Source organism: Salmo trutta, unplaced genomic scaffold (assembly GCF_901001165.1).
Source record: "Salmo trutta unplaced genomic scaffold, fSalTru1.1, whole genome shotgun sequence".
Taxonomy (NCBI): domain Eukaryota; kingdom Metazoa; phylum Chordata; class Actinopteri; order Salmoniformes; family Salmonidae; genus Salmo; species Salmo trutta.
In genome coordinates, this window is record NW_021823154.1 from 2856996 (window position 1) to 2875885 (window position 18890).

General features: G+C 44.3%; 1 protein-coding gene across 2 annotated transcripts in view; it reads left to right on the forward strand.

Annotated features, from left to right (window-relative positions):
* The window catches only part of LOC115189480 (carboxypeptidase Z), a 34002-nt gene extending 27377 nt beyond the window's left edge, over positions 1-6625 (forward strand). For both annotated transcript variants that reach the window (XM_029748096.1, XM_029748097.1), the window contains exons 14-16: positions 622-721; positions 2827-2972; positions 6190-6625. In XM_029748096.1, the coding sequence (XP_029603956.1) occupies positions 622-721; positions 2827-2972; positions 6190-6426 (483 nt within the window). In that variant the 3' untranslated portion in view covers positions 6427-6625. The remainder of the gene's footprint in view (positions 1-621; positions 722-2826; positions 2973-6189) is intronic.
* The last annotated feature ends 12265 nt before the right edge of the window (positions 6626-18890 follow it).

Below are 18890 nucleotides of genomic sequence, written 5' to 3' on the forward strand. Positions count from 1 at the left end.
GTTGTTCCCTGGTGTTGTTCCCTGGTGTTATTCCCTGGTGTTGTTCCCTGGTGTTATTCCCTGGTGTTATTCCCTGGTGTTATTCCCTGGTGTTATTCCCTGGTGTTATTCCCTGGTGTTATTCCCTGGTGTTATTCCCTGGTGTTATTCCCTGGTGTTATTCCCTGGTGTTGTTCCCTGGTGTTGTTCCCTGGTGTTATTCCCTGGTGTTATTCCCTGGTGTTATTCCCTGGTGTTATTCCCTGGTGTTATTCCCTGGTGTTGTTCCCTGGTGTTGTTCCCTGGTGTTATTCCCTGGTGTTATTCCCTGGTGTTATTCCCTGGTGTTATTCCCTGGTGTTATTCCCTGGTGTTATTCCCTGGTGTTGTTCCCTGGTGTTATTCCCTGGTGTTATTCCCTGGTGTTATTCCCTGGTGTTGTTCCCTGGTGTTATTCCCTGGTGTTATTCCCTGGTGTTATTCCCTGGTGTTATTCCCTGGTGTTATTCCCTGGTGTTGTTCCCTGGTGTTATTCCCTGGTGTTATTCCCTGGTGTTATTCCCTGGTGTTATTCCCTGGTGTTATTCCCTGGTGTTGTTCCCTGGTGTTATTCCCTGGTGTTATTCTCCTTCTCTTCTCCAGGTCCACAGAGGTATTAAGGGAGTGGTGAAGGATGAGGAGGGCTATGGAATAAAGGGAGCGTCCATATCTGTCAGGGGAATTCGTAAAGATGTCACCACAGGTAACCACCGTAATAACTGATAGCCATAGTTCCGGATAATGTCTGCAACCCAAATGGCTACTTCTGAACAGGGCCCTCTGTTAGAGCTCTATGGAGGGAATGAGGAGCCCAAATGGCTACTTCTGAGCAGGGCCCTCTGTTAGAGCTCTATGGAGGGAGAAAGGAGCCCAAATGGCTACTTCTGAGCAGGGCCCTCTGTTAGAGCTCTATGGAGGGAATGAGGAGCCCAAATGGCTACTTCTGAACAGGGCCCTCTGTTAGAGCTCTATGGAGGCAATGAGGAGCCCAAATGGCTACTTCTGAACAGGGCCCTCTGTTAGAGCTCTATGGAGGCAATGAGGAGCCCAAATGGCTACTTCTGAACAGGGCCCTCTGTTAGAGCTCTATGGAGGGAGAAAGGAGCCCAAATGGCTACTTCTGAGCAGGGCCCTCTGTTAGAGCTCTATGGAGGCAATGAGGAGCCCAAATGGCTACTTCTGAACAGGGCCCTCTGTTAGAGCTCTATGGAGGCAATGAGGAGCCCAAATGGCTACTTCTGAGCAGGGCCCTCTGTTAGAGCTCTATGGAGGGAGAAAGGAGCCCAAATGGCTACTTCTGAGCAGGGCCCTCTGTTAGAGCTCTATGGAGGGAATGAGGAGCCCAAATGGCTACTTCTGAACAGGGCCCTCTGTTAGAGCTCTATGGAGGGAGAAAGGAGCCCAAATGGCTACTTCTGAGCAGGGCCCTCTGTTAGAGCTCTATGGAGGGAATGAGGAGCCCAAATGGCTACTTCTGAGCAGGGCCCTCTGTTAGAGCTCTATGGAGGGAATGAGGAGCCCAAATGGCTACTTCTGAGCAGGGCCCTCTGTTAGAGCTCTATGGAGGGAGAAAGGAGCCCAAATGGCTACTTCTGAGCAGGGCCCTCTGTTAGAGCTCTATGGAGGGAGAAAGGAGCCATTTGGGACATAGATCATAACTGGTTTCATAACAGAGCTTTTACAGACACTCCAAGTGGTTTACATTCTATGGTGGAAATGTAGAGATGTTGGCTGAACGTTACGTTTTAATTTGTATTTGTTTTGTTTTCGGTGTTCATTTAAAAATGTAAAATGTACGCACCTTGGTCCGATCCTTCCATCGACGTACGTAACACTGTCTCCTTCCTTCACTGTCTCCTTTCCTGTCTCCCTCCTGCCCTGTTTCCTTCCCTGTCTCCTTCCCTTCCCCTCCCTCCCCCTCTTCATCCCTCTCTCTCTCTCTCCCTCCCTCCTAACTCCCTCCCTCTCGCGCTCTCTCTCTCTCTCTCAATTCAATTCAACGGCTTTATTGCCATGGGAACCATTTGTTAACATTGCCAAAGCAAATGAAATAGATAATAAACAAAAGTGAAATAAACAATAAAAATTACTTTCACAGAAGTTCCAAAAGAATAAAGACATTACAAATGTCATGTTATGTCTATATACAGTGTTGTAGCGATGTGCAAATAGTTAAAGTACAAAAGGGAAAATAAATAAACATAAATATGGGTTGTATTTACAATGGTGTTTGTTCTTCACTGGTTGCCCTTGTTGCATTTGCTCAGTACATTGTTTTCACTGAGGAAATGTACGAGTCTGCTGTTAATGATAATGCAGAGGATTTTCCCAAGGCTGCTGTTGACGCATATCCCACGGTAGTTATTGGGGTCAAATTTGTCTCCACTTTTGTGGATTGGGGTGATCAGTCCTTGGTTCCAAATATTGTGGAAGATGCCAGAGCTATGGATGATGTTAAAGAGTTTAAATATAGCCCATTTTTCTTGTCTGTATATTTTATCATTTCATTGTGGATACCATCAACACCACAGGCCTTTTTGGTTGGAGGGTTGGTATTTTGTACTGTAGTTCATTTAATGTAATTGGAGAATCCAGTGGGTTCTGGTAGTCTTTAATAGCTGATGCTAAGATTTGTATTTGATATCTCTCTCTCTCTCTCTCTCTCCCTCCCTTCCTGTCTCCTTCCTCCCTCCCTCCATCTCTCCATCCCTCTCGCTCTCCCTGCCTCTCTCTCTCCCTCCCTCCCTGTCTCCTTCCTCCCTCCCTCCATCTCTCCATCCCTCTCCCTCTCCCTGCCTCTCTCTATAGCGGAGGATGGTGATTACTGGAGGTTAATGAACTCAGGAACACACATCATAACAGCATCAGCTAAAGGTTACTCCAAGGTCAGCAAGAGAATTTACCTGCCTGCTCAGCTGGAAAAAGCTGGGCGGGTCGACTTCCTGCTCAAAAAGGTACCTGTAAAGTTAGAGGTTTATCTGTGATCTGTGATGTTTCTGTGCCAGGATCAGAGTTTGAGAAATATAATGTTGATGTCAGTGTCATGATATCTGAGGTGTTGATGTCAGTGTCATGATATCTGAGATGTTGATATCAGTGTCATGATATCTGCGATGTTGATATCTGAGGTGTTTATATCAGTGTCATGATATCTGAGGTGTTGATGTCAGTGTCATGATATCTGAGATGTTGATATCAGTGTCATGATATCTGAGATGTTGATATCAGTGTCATGATATCTGTGATGTTGATATCTGAGGTGTTTATATCAGTGTCATGATATCTGAGGTGTTGATATCAGTGTCAGGATATCTGTGATGTTGATATCTGAGGTGTTTATATCAGTGTCATGATATCTGAGGTGTTGATGTCAGTGTCATGATATCTGAGGTGTTGATATCAGTGTCATGATATCTGAGGTGTTGATATCAGTGTCATGATATCTGAGGTGTTGATGTCAGTGTCATGATATCTGAGGTGTTGATATCTGAGGTGTTGATATCAGTGTCATGATATCTGAGATGTTCATATCAGTGTCATGATATCTGTGATGTTGATATCTGAGGTGTTTATATCAGTGTCATGATATCTGAGATGTTGATATCTGAGGTGTTTATATCAGTGTCATGATATCTGAGGTGTTGATATCTGAGGTGTTGATATCTGAGGTATTTATATCAGTGTCGTGATATCTGAGGTGTTGATATCTGAGGTGTTGATATCAGTGTCATGATATCTGAGATGTTGATATCAGTGTCATGATATCTGAGATGTTGATATCTGAGGTGTTTATATCAGTGTCATGATATCTGAGGTGTTGATATCAGTGTCATGATATCTGAGGTGTTTATATCAGTGTCATGATATCTGAGGTGTTTATATCAGTGTCATGATATCTGAGGTGTTGATGTCAGTGTCATGATATCTGAGATGTTGATATCTGAGGTGTTTATATCAGTGTCATGATATCTGAGGTGTTTATATCAGTGTCATGATATCTGAGGTGTTGATATCAGTGTCATGATATCTGAGGTGTTTATATCAGTGTCATGATATCTGAGGTGTTGATGTCAGTGTCATGATATCTGAGGTGTTGATATCTGAGGTGTTGATGTCAGTGTCGTGATATCTGAGGTGTTGATATCTGCGATGTTGATATCAGTGTCATGATATCTGAGATGTTGATATCTGAGGTGTTTATATCAGTGTCATGATATCTGAGGTGTTTATATCAGTGTCATGATATCTGAGGTGTTGATATCAGTGTCATGATATCTGAGATGTTCATATCAGTGTCATGATATCTGAGATGTTGATATCCGTGTCATGATATCTGTGATGTTGATATCTGAGGTGTTTATATCAGTGTCATGATATCTGAGATGTTGATATCTGAGGTGTTGATATCAGTGTCGTGATATCTGAGGTGTTGATATCTGAGGTGTTGATGTCAGTGTCATGATATCTGAGGTGTTGATATCTGAGATGTTGATATCAGTGTCATGATATCTGCGATGTTGATATCTGAGGTGTTTATATCAGTGTCATGATATCTGAGGTGTTGATATCTGAGGTGTTGATATCTGAGGTATTTATATCAGTGTCGTGATATCTGAGGTGTTGATATCTGAGGTGTTGATATCAGTGTCATGATATCTGAGATGTTGATATCAGTGTCATGATATCTGAGATGTTGATATCTGAGGTGTTTATATCAGTGTCATGATATCTGAGGTGTTGATATCAGTGTCATGATATCTGAGGTGTTTATATCAGTGTCATGATATCTGAGGTGTTTATATCAGTGTCATGATATCTGAGGTGTTGATGTCAGTGTCATGATATCTGGGGTGTTAATGTCAGTGTCATGATATCTGAGGTGTTGATATCAGTGTCATGATATCTGAGGTGTTGATATCAGTGTCATGATATCTGAGGTGTTGATATCAGTGTCATGATATCTGAGGTGTTGATATCAGTGTCATGATATCTGAGGTGTTGATATCAGTGTCATGATATCTGAGTTGTTGATATCAGTGTCATGATATCTGAGGTGTTGATATCAGTGTCATGATATCTGAGGTGTTGATATCAGTGTCATGATATCTGAGGTGTTGATATCAGTGTCATGATATCTGAGGTGTTGATATCAGTGTCATGATATCTGAGGTGTTTTATTTGTTTTCACATTTCTCTTCTTCTTTCTGTATTCCACTTTTTCTGTTTCCGTTATCCTGTTTCTGCCTTCCTCTTCCTGTTTCTGCCTTCCTCTTCCTGTTTCTGCCTTCCTCTTCCTGTTTCTGCCTTCCTCTTCCTGTTTCTGCCTTCCTCTTCCTATCTTCTCCTCCTTCTCCTCACCCTGCTGTCTCCTCCCCCTAATCATCATCATCATAGAGCAGTAGAACCTGACCTGTTATTCCCCAGCTCCTCCCTCTCTCCCTCCCGGTCGGAGTAGAGCAGTAGAACCTGACCTGTTATTCCCCAGCTCCTCCCTCTCTCCCTCCCGGTCGGAGTAGAGCAGTAGAACCTGACCTGTTCTTCCCCAGCTCCTCCCTGAACGTCTGTCAGCTCCACCCATCATCATCATCATCATCATATTCTTCCTCTTCTCTTCTCCCTCTCCCCTCTCATCCATCCTCGTCCTCCTCGTCCTCATCTTTCTCCCCCTCCTCCTCCTCCTCGTCCTCCAAATCTGAGAACAGTAGAACCAGACTACCACCTGTTGTTCTCCAGTTCCTATCTCCTCCCTCCTCCCCTCTCCCTCTCCTCCCTCTCCTCCCTCCTCCCCTCCCCTCTCCTCTCCTCTCCCTCTCCTCACTCTCCTCCCTCCTCCCCTCTCCTCCCTCACCCCTCTCCCTCTCCCTCTCCTCCCTCTTCCCCTCTCCCTCTCCTCCCCTCTCCCGCTCCTCCCTCTTCCCCTCTCCTCCCTCTTCCCCTCTCCCTCTCCTCCCTCTCCCTCTCCCTCTCCTCCCTCTCCTCCCTCACCCCTCTTCCCCTCTCCCTCTCCTCCCCATCTCCTCCCTCTCCCTCTCCTCCCTCTCCTCCCTCACCCTCTCCTCCCTCCTCCTCCCTCCTCCCTCTCCCTCTCCCTCTCCTCCCTCCCCCCCTCTCCCTCTCCTCCCTCCTCCCGTACCTCTCATTAAAGATAGGTATTTCTCTCCTCTCCTCCAGGTCCCTGTACAGCCAGTACGACCAGACTACCACCTGTTCCTCAGCTCCTCCCTGGACACTTACGAGCGCTTCGACCCTTACAACCAGTTCCAGAGCTACGGCCGATCCGAGCCGGGAGAACCGAGAGAACCCAGAGATCCGGGGATGGCAGGAGAGTGGCAGGAGAAGCCCTGGTGGTGGACCTACTTTACTCAGGCAGGGGTCTCTGCTCCCACCTGGCTGCTACGCAACATCTAGAAGACTGGACAGGATAAAGACTGAAATGGCACACTATTCCCTTATTTTGTGCACTACATTTGACCAAAGCCCATAGAGCAGGAGGCCTTCTTTGTAGGTTGCATCCCAAATGGCACCCTATTCCCTATATAGTGCACCCTATTCCCTATATAGTGCACCCTATTCCCTATATAGTGCACCCTATTCCCTATATAGTGCACCCTATTCCCTATATAGTGCACCCTGTTCCCTATATAGTGCACCCTATTCCCTATATAGTGCACCCTATTCCCTATATAGTGCACCCTATTCCCTATATAGTGGACCCTATTCCCTATATAGTGCACCCTGTTCCCTATATAGTGGACCCTGTTCCCTATATAGTGCACCCTGTTCCCTATATAGTGCACCCTGTTCCCTATATAGTGCACCCTGTTCCCTATATAGTGGACCCTGTTCCCTATATAGTGGACCCTGTTCCCTATATAGTGCACCCTGTTCCCTATATAGTGCACCCTGTTCCCTATATAGTGCACCCTGTTCCCTATATAGTGCACCCTATTCCCTATATAGTGCACCCTATTCCCTATATAGTGCACCCTATTCCCTATATAGTGCACCCTATTCCCTATATAGTGCACCCTGTTCCCTATATAGTGCACCCTGTTCCCTATATAGTGCACCCTATTCCCTATATAGTGCACCCTATTCCCTATATAGTGCACCCTGTTCCCTATATAGTGCACCCTATTCCCTATATAGTGCACCCTATTCCCTATATAGTGCACCCTGTTCCCTATATAGTGCACCCTATTCCCTATATAGTGCACCCTATTCCCTATATAGTGCACCCTATTCCCTATATAGTGCACCCTATTCCCTATATAGTACACCCTATTCCCTATATAGTGCACCTTATTCCCTATATAGTGCACCCTATTCCCTATATAGTCAAAAGTAGTGTGCTATAAAGAGAGTGGGTGTGTGGAATGTCTCCTACAAGCAGAGGCATGAATTGGTTCTCAATATTTTTTGGTTTCTGTCCCCCATCACATTTAGCTCTGGCCGGAGCACCTCCAACGTTCCCCTCGTGTTACCAGAAGGCCTATGTTCTGATATGTCTTCCTGTGTAGATAGGACAGGTACCCCGTCCACCAGGGGAACACCTACCTCCACTATGGACAGGAATCTGATCAAGACTCTGGGCCCACATTAACATATTGGGTGTTCTATTTAGAATGTTTCATTAAGACGTTCTGATCACAACATTCCTCCTCTGAGTTCTGTCTTCCTCAGTGTTCTATTTAGAATGTTTCATTAAGACGTTCTGATCACAACATTCCTCCTCTGAGTTCTGCCTTCCTCAGTGTTCTATTTAGAATGTTTCATTAAGACGTTCTGATCACAACATTCCTCCTCTGAGTTCTGCCTTCCTCAGTGTTCTATTTAGAATGTTTCATTAAGACGTTCTGATCACAACATTCCTCCTCTGAGTTCTGCCTTCCTCAGTGTTCTATTTAGAATGTTTCATTAAGACGTTCTGATCACAACATTCCTCCTCTGAGTTCTGCCTTCCTCAGTGTTCTATTTAGAATGTTTCATTAAGACGTTCTGATCACAACATTCCTCCTCTGAGTTCTGCCTTCCTCAGTGTTCTATTTAGAATTTTTCATTAAGACGTTCTGATCACAACATTCCTCCTCTGAGTTCTGCCTTCCTCAGTGTTCTATTTAGAATGTTTCATTAAGACGTTCTGATCACAACATTCCTCCTCTGAGTTCTGTCTTCCTCAGTGTTCTATTTAGAATGTTTCATTAAGACGTTCTGATCACAACATTCCTCCTCTGAGTTCTGTCTTCCTCAGTGTTCTATTTAGAATGTTTCATTAAGACGTTCTGATCACAACATTCCTCCTCTGAGTTCTGTCTTCCTCAGTGTTCTATTTAGAATGTTTCATTAAGACGTTCTGATCACAACATTCCTCCTCTGAGTTCTGTCTTCCTCAGTGTTCTATTTAGAATGTTTCATTAAGACGTTCTGATCACAACATTCCTCCTCTGAGTTCTGTCTTCCTCAGTGTTCTATTTAGAATGTTTCATTAAGACGTTCTGATCACAACATTCCTCCTCTGAGTTCTGTCTTCCTCAGTGTTCTATTTAGAATGTTTCATTAAGACGTTCTGATCACAACATTCCTCCTCTGAGTTCTGTCTTCCTCAGTGTTCTATTTAGAATGTTTCATTAAGACGTTCTGATCACAACATTCCCCCTCTGAGTTCTGTCTTCCTCAGTGTTCTATTTAGAATGTTTCATTAAGACGTTCTGATCACAACATTCCCCCTCTGAGTTCTGCCTTCCTCAGTGTTCTATTTATAATGTTTCATTAAGACGTTCTGATCACAACATTCCTCCTCTGAGTTCTGCCTTCCTCAGTGTTCTATTTAGAATGTTTCATTAAGACGTTCTGATCACAACATTCCCCCTCTGAGTTCTGTCTTCCTCAGTGTTCTATTTATAATGTTTCATTAAGACGTTCTGATCACAACATTCCTCCTCTGAGTTCTGTCTTCCTCAGTGTTCTATTTAGAATGTTTCATTAAGACGTTCTGATCACAACATTCCTCCTCTGAGTTCTGTCTTCCTCAGTGTTCTATTAACTCTTCTGTTTCAATGTCTTTCTGTTACAGCAAGTGGACTTGAGGATCTGACAGGTTGGGGGACACACACACACACACACACACACACACACACACACACACACACACACACACACACACACACACACACACACACACACACACACACACACACACACACTCCTCTTTGCCTCTTAGTGGTGGTCATTTGTCATTTTTAAGGATTGGGGGCAAATTCTAAACACACAGGCAGCTTGTGATGACTTACTGCCTTCAAGACTCAGCATGTCTAAAGATACTCCCCTCCCCCCTTCTCTCCTCCTCCTCTCTCTCTCCCCCTCTCCTCTCCCCCTACTCTCCTCTCCTCCTCCCCTCCTCTCCCCTCCCCCTCCTTTCCCCCTCCCCTCCTCCTCTCCTCTCTCCCCTACTCTCCTCTCTTCTCCCCCCTACTCTCCTCTCCCCTCCCCCTTACTTTCCTCCTCTCCTCTCCCCCCTACTCTCCTCTCCCCTCCCCTCCCCTCCCCCTCCCCTCCTCTCCTCTCCTCTCCCCTACTCTCTTCTCCTCTCCCCCTTTCCTAGTCTGCTCCTCCTCTCCTCTCCCCCTCCCCCCTCCCATACTCTCCTCTCTCTTGCTCAAACTTTCTATGTCCCCTATCTATTTCCTTCACTAATGTTGACCAGGGTCTGTAGGTCCTGACAGAGATGTTGACCAGGGTCCATCGGCCCTGACAGAGATGTTTGTATACTATATAAAACAAGTCATCAGGAGAGTTAAAGTCAGCTGTGTCGGTGTTTAGCCTACCAGAATCACAACCCTCTTCATAAATCACTATTACATGGTTTGTCCGTCGGATGATTATCATTTCAGATTGGATTTAACATGTATAAAGGGATGAAGAATCCACTGGTCTTGATATTTTCATGATTTAGGGTGTCATTACCACTGCTGGCCGCTAGATGGCGCCACAGTACACGAAATTAACCGCCAGGCTTTTACACTGTGTTGATGGGAGATGTCATGAGTTATTTCAACCACAAGAGGGCGCCACCGTACATTAAAGGAATGCCAGGCCACCTTTCACCTACAGGGGTAGAAATGAAACTATTGACGGAGAATGAAAAACAAGAGAGTAGATAGATGAGAAAAAGTCCAGGCTTTCGGATTTAGAGAGAGAGATGTTATTCAAGTCTATGTGCTATATCCCAGTTATCTCTCCTTCCTCCTGAAGTGTGCACTCAATCATTAGGCCTACTGCCCACAAATGATCTTTCCTACCTCCTGAAGTGTACACTCATTTACTAGGCCTACTGCCCACATGTCTAAAAGCATTGAATTGGTGTTGTGGAGACATGGGCTAAAGAGATGTTCCATATACTAGTCATTCCCTTTCAAATCTATGAAGGCAAGTGAACAAATGCTCACTTGGAGAGATAATTGGGACGAGGCCATTGTGCCAAAGTCCTGTAGACAGGCTACATTTAGTTAATCTCCTACCGACACAAAGGGAGGAAAGAGAATTCAATAGATATAAAGTAGACATTAGCCTTATAGGCTATCTTTTCCTGGCTGTTAAATAATACTGAACACAAATATATAAAGGGGGCCTCCCGAGTGGGGCAGTGGTCTAAGGCTGTGCCGCTAGGGATTCTGGGATTGAGTCCAGGCTCTGTCTCAGTGGTCTAAGGCTGTGCCGCTAGGGATTCTGGGATTGAGTCCAGGCCCTGTCTCAGTGGTCTAAGGCTGTGCCGCTAGGGATTCTGGGATTGAGTCCTGGCTCTGTCGCAGCTGACCAGGAGACCCATGGGGCGGTGCACAATTGCCCCAGCGTTGTCTGGGTTAGGGAGGGTTTGGCCGGCAGGGATGTCCTTGTCCTATCGCGCACTAGCAACTCCTGTGGCGGGCCGGGCGCAGTGCATGCTGACGGTGTTTCCTCTGACACATTGGTGCTGCTTGCTTCCGGGTTAAGTGGGCAGTGTGTCAAGAAGCAGTTCGGCTTGGCAGGGTCGTGTTTAGGAGGATGCATGGCTCTTGACCTTCACCTCTCCCGAGTCCATACGGGAGTTGCAGCGATGAGACAAGACTGTAACTACCAATTGGATTCCAGGAAATTGGGGAGAAAATGGGGTAAAACGTATATAAAAGCAACATGCAACAATTTCCAAGATTTTACTGATTTACAGTTCATATAAGGAAATCCATTCGATTTAAATACATTCATTAGGCCATGGATTTCACATGACTGGGCAGGGGTGCAGCCATGGGTGGGCCTGGGAGGTCATAGGTCCACCCACTGGGGAGCCAGGTCAATCAGAATTAGTTTTTACCCCACAAAAGGGCTTTATTACAGACAGAAATACACCTCAGTTTAATCAGCTGTCCGGGTGGCTGGTCTCAGACCATCCTGCAGGTAAAGAAGCCAGCTGTGGAGGTCCTGGGCTGGCGTGGTTACACATTTGTCTGCAGTTGTGAGGCTGGTTGGATGTCCCACCAAATTCTCTAAAATGACATTGGAGGTGGCTTATGGTAGAGAAATGAACATTCAATTCTCTGGCAACAGCTCTGGTGGACATTCCTGCAGTCAGCATACCGACTGCACGCTCCCTCAAGCTTGAGACATCTGTGGCATTGTGTTGTGTGACAAAACTGCACATTTTAAAGTGGCCTTTTATTGTCCACAGCGGAAGGTGCACCTGTGTAATGATAATGCTGTTTATTCCGCTTCTTGATATGCCAGACCTGTCAGATGGATGGATCATCTTGACAAAGGAGAAATAAGCTTTTTGTGCATACATGTTGCGTTTATATTTCTGTTCAGTGTATTTTAGACCTAGGCCTACTCGACAACACTTCCACTGTGAACACACACATATACACTGAACTAAAATATACTGAACTAAAGCTGTACATTGTTAAAAGGTTCCTAGAGGGGATCCTTCAGGGGTTCTTCAAACTGAAACTGGTGTGGGGTGGAAAGAATCCCTCTTAATGGATCCTCAAATAACCTTTTGAAGAACATTTTGGGGTTCATTGTTATTATTAATAATAATCAGTGTAACAATAATATTTTTAGTAACACAACAATAACAACAACAACACATTTTAGGTGACAGTGTTCATTATGATTTTAGTGGCAAAGCAGAATTAAAAAATCTAAATATGAGGCAAACTCCCTGCAGAGCCCCAAGTCCAACGGGTTTATCTTCTGGTCTGTTACTGTTACTGTTCTCTATATCCTCTGTTACTGTTCTCTATATCCTCTGTTACTGTTCTCTGTATCCTCTGTTACTGTTCTATGTATCCTCTGTTACTGTTCTATGTATCCTCTGTTACTGTTCTATGTATCCTCTGTTACTGTTCTATGTATCCTCTGTTACTGTTCTATGTATCCTCTGTTACTGTTCTATGTATCCTCTGTTACTGTTCTATGTATCCTCTGTTACTGTTCTCTGTATCCTCTGTTACTGTTCTATGTATCCTCTGTTACTGTTCTATGTATCCTCTGTTACTGTTCTATGTATCCCCTGGCGTGTTGATGTTGATGTTCTCTGTATCCATAGCCAAAATGATTTTACAGGTTTCCTGTTATATTGATCAGAGGTGTTGGGAGGGTGAAGTCTGATAACTATACAGATAATTAACAAATATGCACATGAAAGTATTCATACCTTGTATGAAAACTGTTATACCTTGGGTAGGTATACCTGGTCTGTAATGAAAAGGCCTCTGGGATCTTCATTAAACAGGGAGGAGGAAGATGGCTGCTGTGACTGAGTCCAGGAAGGTTCTAGAGAAACCATTCATTACAATCAACTGTAGATGACACTGTCCATGTGATCTGAAATCAAATCAAATATCTGTAACATGCTGCCGAACACAACAGGTGTAGAACCTTACAGTGAAATGCTGAATACAACAGGTGTAGTAGACCTTACAGTGAAATGCTGAATACAACAGGTGTAGTAGACCTCACAGTGAAATGCTGAATACAACAGGTGTAGTAGACCTTACAGTGAAATGCTGAATACAACATGTGTAGAACCTTACAGTGAAATGCTGAATACAACAGGTGTAGTAGACCTCACAGTGAAATGCTGAATACAACAGGTGTAGAACCTTACAGTGAAACGCTGAATACAACAGGTGTAGAACCTTACAGTGAAACGCTGAATACAACAGGTGTAGAACCTTACAGTGAAATGCTGAATACAACAGGTGTAGAACCTTACAGTGAAACGCTGAATACAACAGGTGTAGAACCTTACAGTGAAATGCTGAATACAACAGGTGTAGAACCTTACAGTGAAACGCTGAATACAACAGGTGTAGAACCTTACAGTGAAATGCTGAATACAACAGGTGTAGAACCTTACAGTGAAATGCTTACTTACAAGCCCTTAACCAACAATGTTTTAAGAAGCTAAGAAAATAAAATTAAAATAAATGTTCAGTAAAAAATAGAAAATAAAATAATTAAACAGCAGCAATGTGGAGGCTATATACAGGGGGTACTGGTACAGAGTCAGTGTGGAGGCTATATACAGGGGGTACCGGTACAGAGTCAATGTGGAGGCTATATACAGGGGGTACCAGTACAGAGTCAATGTGGAGACTATATACAGGGGGTACCGGTACAGAGTCAATGTGGAGGCTATATACAGGGGGTACCGGTACAGAGTCAATGTGGAGGCTATATACAGGGGGTACCAGTACAGAGTCAATGTGGAGGCTATATACAGGGGGTACCAGTACAGAGTCAATGTGGAGGTTATATACAGGGGGTACAGAGTCAATGTGGAGGCTATATACAGGGGGTACAGAGTCAATGTGGAGGCTATATACAGGGGGTACCGGTACAGAGTCAATGTGGAGGCTATATACAGGGGTACGGGTACAGAGTCAATGTGGAGGCTATATACAGGGGGTACCGGTACAGAGTCAATGTGGAGGCTATATACAGGGGGTACCGGTACAGAGTCAATGTGGAGGCTATATACAGGGGGTACGGGTACAGAGTCAATGTGGAGGCTATATACAGGGGGTACCGGTACAGAGTCAATGTGGAGGTTATATACAGGGGGTACGGGTACAGAGTCAATGTGGAGGCTATATACAGGGGGTACCGGTACAGAGTCAATGTGGAGGCTATATACAGGGGGTACCGGTACAGAGTCAATGTGGAGGCTATATACAGGGGGTACCGGTACAGAGTCAATGTGCAGGGGCACCGGTTAGTCGAGGTAATTGAGGTAATATGTACATGTAGGTAGAGTTAAACATCTGCATAACATTATGAGACAAAACAACACCAATTGTACATAGTGTACAATAGTGTACGTAGTACAGTACAATATAGTACATAGTACAGTACATAGTATACAATATTGTACATAGTACAGTATAATATAGTACATAGTACAGTACATAGTATACAATAGTGTACATAGTACAGTATAATATAGTACATAGTACAGTCCATAGTATACAATATTGTACATAGTACAGTACATAGTATACAATATAGTACATAGTACAGTACATAGTATACAATATAGTACATAGTACAGTACATAGTATACAATATAGTACATAGTACAGTACATAGTATACAATATAGTACATACTACAGTACATAGTATACAATATAGTACATACTACAGTACATAGTATACAATATAGTACATAGTACAGTACATAGTGGTGTGTGTCTGCTGGTCAGTATACCTGATGACACAGACAGTGATCAGTTCTGTCATCGGGGCCCAATGCAGATAACCTTCAACATCTTCTTACCTCTTCGGTGATTCATATCCACTGAACTGGCTCCATTTTTCTGTTTTATAATCATTGTTTAAAGGGAGAACGTGTTAAACAACACAAGCATTTGCACAAATATGAAAAGATGGTTGGCATCATAAAACAATATCAATGTAGATCGTACAAGGGAGAAATCTCACCTTAAATTGAGGAGATATTTTTCAGTTAAGTGCTGCCTGCACCTGCTCTTGTTTCAAATTCAAATCCACATTTTTCCGTTTGGCAGTTAGGTTTGTTAAGCTGCACTCGAAACATGAGGGGTTCAACAAGGGTAAATTAGGGTTCAACAAGGGTGAATTAGGGTTCAACAAGGGTGAATTAGGGTTCAACAAGGGTAAATTAGGGTTCAACAAGGGTGAATTAGGGTTCAACAAGGGTGAATTAGGGGTTCAACAAGGGTAAATTAGGGTTCAACAAGGTTGAATTAGGGGTTCAACAAGGGTGAATTAGGGGTTCAACAAGGGTGAATTAGGGTTCAAAAAGGGTGAATTAGGGTTCAACAAGGGTAAATTAGGGTTCAACAAGGGTGAATTAGGGTTCAACAAGGGTGAATTAGGGGTTCAAAAAGGGTGAATTAGGGTTCAACAAGGGTGAATTAGGGTTCAACAAGGGTAAATTAGGGTTTAAACAAGGGTGAATTAGGGGTTCAACAAGGGTGAATGAGTGGTTCAACAAGGGTAAATTAGGGTTCAACAAGGGTGAATTAGGGTTCAACAAGGGTAAATTAGGGGTTCAACAAGGGTGAATTAGAAGTTCAACAAGATTGAATTAGTGGTTCAACAAGGGTAAATTAGGGGTTCAACAAGGGTGAATTAGGGTTCAACAAGGGTAAATTAGGGGTTCAACAAGGGTGAATTAGGGGTTCAACAAGGGTGAATTAGTGGTTCAACAAGGGTAAATTAGGGTTCAACAAGGGTAAATTAGGGGTTCAACAAGGGTGAATTAGGGTTCAACAAGGGTAAATTAGGGGTTCAACAAGGGTGAATTAGGGGTTCAACAAGGGTGAATTAGGGGTTCAACAAGGGTAAATTAGGGGTTCAACAAGGGTGAATTAGGGTTCAACAAGGGTGAATTAGTGTTCAACAAGGGTATTTGGGGTTCAACAAGGGTGATTTAGGGGTTCAACAAGGGTAAATGAGGGGTTCATCCAGGGTAAATGAGGGGTTCATCAAGGGTAAATTAGGGTTCAACAAGGGTAAATTAGGGTTCAACAAGGGTGTATCAGGGTTCAACAAAGGTAAATTAGGGGTTCAACAAGGGTGTATCAGGGTTCAACAAGGGTAAATTAGGGGTTCATCAAGGGTAAATTAGGGTTCTACAAGGGTGAATTAGGGGTTCAACAAGGGTAAATGAGGGGATCATCAAGGGTAAATTAGGGTTCAACAAGGGTGTATCAGGGTTCAACAAGGGTAAATTAGGGGTTCAACAAGGGTGATTTAGGGGTTCAACAAGGGTCTAATTAGGGGTTCATCAAGGGTAAATTAGGGGTTCATCAAGGGTGAATTAGGGGTTCATCAAGGGTCAATTAGGGGTTCAACAAGGGTAAATTAGGGGTTCATCAAGGGTGAATTAGGAGTTCATCAAGGGTCAATTAGGGGTTCAACAAGGGTAAATTAGGGGTTCAACAAGGGTGAATTAGGGGTTCATCAAGGGTGAATTAGGGTTCAACAAGGGTATATTAGGGTTCAACAAGGGTCTAATTAGGGGTTCAACAAGGGTCTAATTAGGGGTTCATCAAGGGTGAATTAGGGGTTCAACAAGGGTGAATTAGGGGTTCAACAAGGGTGAATTAGAGGTTCATCAAGGATAAATTAGGGTTCAACAAGGGTAAATTAGGGTTCAACAAGGGTCTAATTAGGGGTTCAACAAGGGTAAATTAGGGGTTTCAACAAGGGTGAATCAGGGTTCAACAAGGGTAAATTAGGGGTTCAACAAGGGTGTATTAGGGGTTCAACAAGGGGGAATTAGGGGTTCATCAAGGGTGAATTAGGGGTTCAACAAAGGTGAAACAGGGTTCAACAAGGGTAAATTAGGGGTTCAACAAGGGTGAATTAGGGGTTCAACAAGGGTGAATTAGGGGTTCAACAAGGGTAAATTAGGGGTTTCAACAAGGGTGAATCAGGGTTCAACAAGGGTAAATTAGGGGTTCAACAAGGGTGTATTAGGGGTTCAACAAGGGTGAATTAGGGGTTCATCAAGGGTGAATTAGGGGTTCAACAAAGGTGAAACAGGGTTCAACAAGGGTAAATTAGGGTTTCAACAAGGGTGAATTAGGGGTTCAACAAGGGTTCTTTTAAGATGCTGAAAGTTCTTTGGTTCCAAACAAGGCAGAGAGATTTGGATATTATTTGTCCCCTGAAGTTGTGCAGCTTGCTCTAAGTAAACCAAGGACTTTACAAACTATATTTCATGTCCCCAATTCTGTTTTGTCCTCCCTGAGTCAAGTCTTAGAAAGGGACATGGGTGGATCAGTCCTGTTCTGCCCTCCTGAGTCCCCCAAAATAAATACTACTGTAAAGTCCCTGAAAACACTACAATGAATACTACAGTTTTCTTATACTACAGTATTTTTTCATGTTTGTTTCCCAGGTCTGTGGTGTGAGATGTCTCCCTCTCCTTCTGTGTATCTCTCTCTCTCTCTCTCTCTCTCTCTCTCTCTCTCTCTCTCTCTCTCTCTCTCTCTCTCTCTGTCTGTCTCTCTCTCTGTCTCTCTCTCTGTCTCTCTCTCTCTCTCTCTCTCTCTCTCTGTCTGTCTGTATCTGGTAGGCCCTGGGAGGGGAGGCCTGCTCAATGTGGCAGAGATCATTTGTTTGCTTTGCAATTATTTTCCGCCAGTGGACACAAATTGATTCATACGGTACAGACAAAAACACAGTGTGTTTCACAGAGAGGGAGAGAGACCGAGAGAGAGGGAGACACAGAGGGAGAAAGAGAGAGACACAGAGAGAGAGGGAGACAGATGGAGAGAGAGACACAGAGGGAGAGAAAGATACACAGAGGGAGAGAGAGACACAGAGGGAGAGAGACACAGAGGGAGAGAGGTAGACAAAGAGGGAGAGAGAGACACAGAGGGAGAGAGGTAGACAAAGAGGGAGAGAGAGACACACAGAGGGAGGAAGATGGAGACAGAGGGAGAAAGATGGAGACACAGAGAGAGAGAGGGACGCAGAGAGAAAGGGACACAGAGAGAGAGAGGGAGACAGATGGAGAGAGATACACAGAAGGAGAGGGAGACAGAGAGGGAGAGAGGGAGAGAGACAGAGAGAGAGATACACAGAGAGAGAGAAGGAGACAATGGGAGAGAGGGAGAAACAGAGCGCGAGATGGAGAGAGGGAAGCTGCATTCCTGAAGAGTAGAGTAGAGAGATAATAGCTTGACAGATCAGTACTGGGGTAGTGTACACACTATGGGGCAGTTTCCTGAAGACAGATTAAGGCTAATGTAAAAAGCAGTCCCCCAACAGTACACATGTTTAATGGAGATGCTCTATTGTAGTCCTCCAGTCCCCCCTACACATTTTTATTGTTGCCCTGGGCAAACAAACCTGATTCAAATCATCTCGAGGGCTTGATAATTAGTGGACAAGTAGAATGAGGTGTGCCTGTCAGTGGAGACACATTGTATATCACAGATAACAGAGAGAGAGAGACAGAGAGAGACAGAGGGATGGAATGGAGAGAGACAGAGAGAGACAGAGGGATGGAATGGAGAGAGACAGAGAGAGACAGAGGGATGGAATGGAGAGAGACAGAGAGAGACAGAGGGATGGAATGGAGAGAGACAGAGAGAGACAGAGGGATGGGATGGAGAGAGACAGAGAGAGACAGAGGGATGGGATGGAGAGAGACAGAGAGAGACAGAGGGATGGGATGGAGAGAGACAGAGAGAGACAGAGGGATGGGATGGAGAGAGACAGAGAGAGACAGAGAGACGAAGGGATGGGATGGAGAGAGAGAGATGGAGAGAGAGATTGAGAGAGAGAGATGGAGAGAGACTGAGGGATGGGTGTGTTAGTCCAGGACCAGTCTCATTCT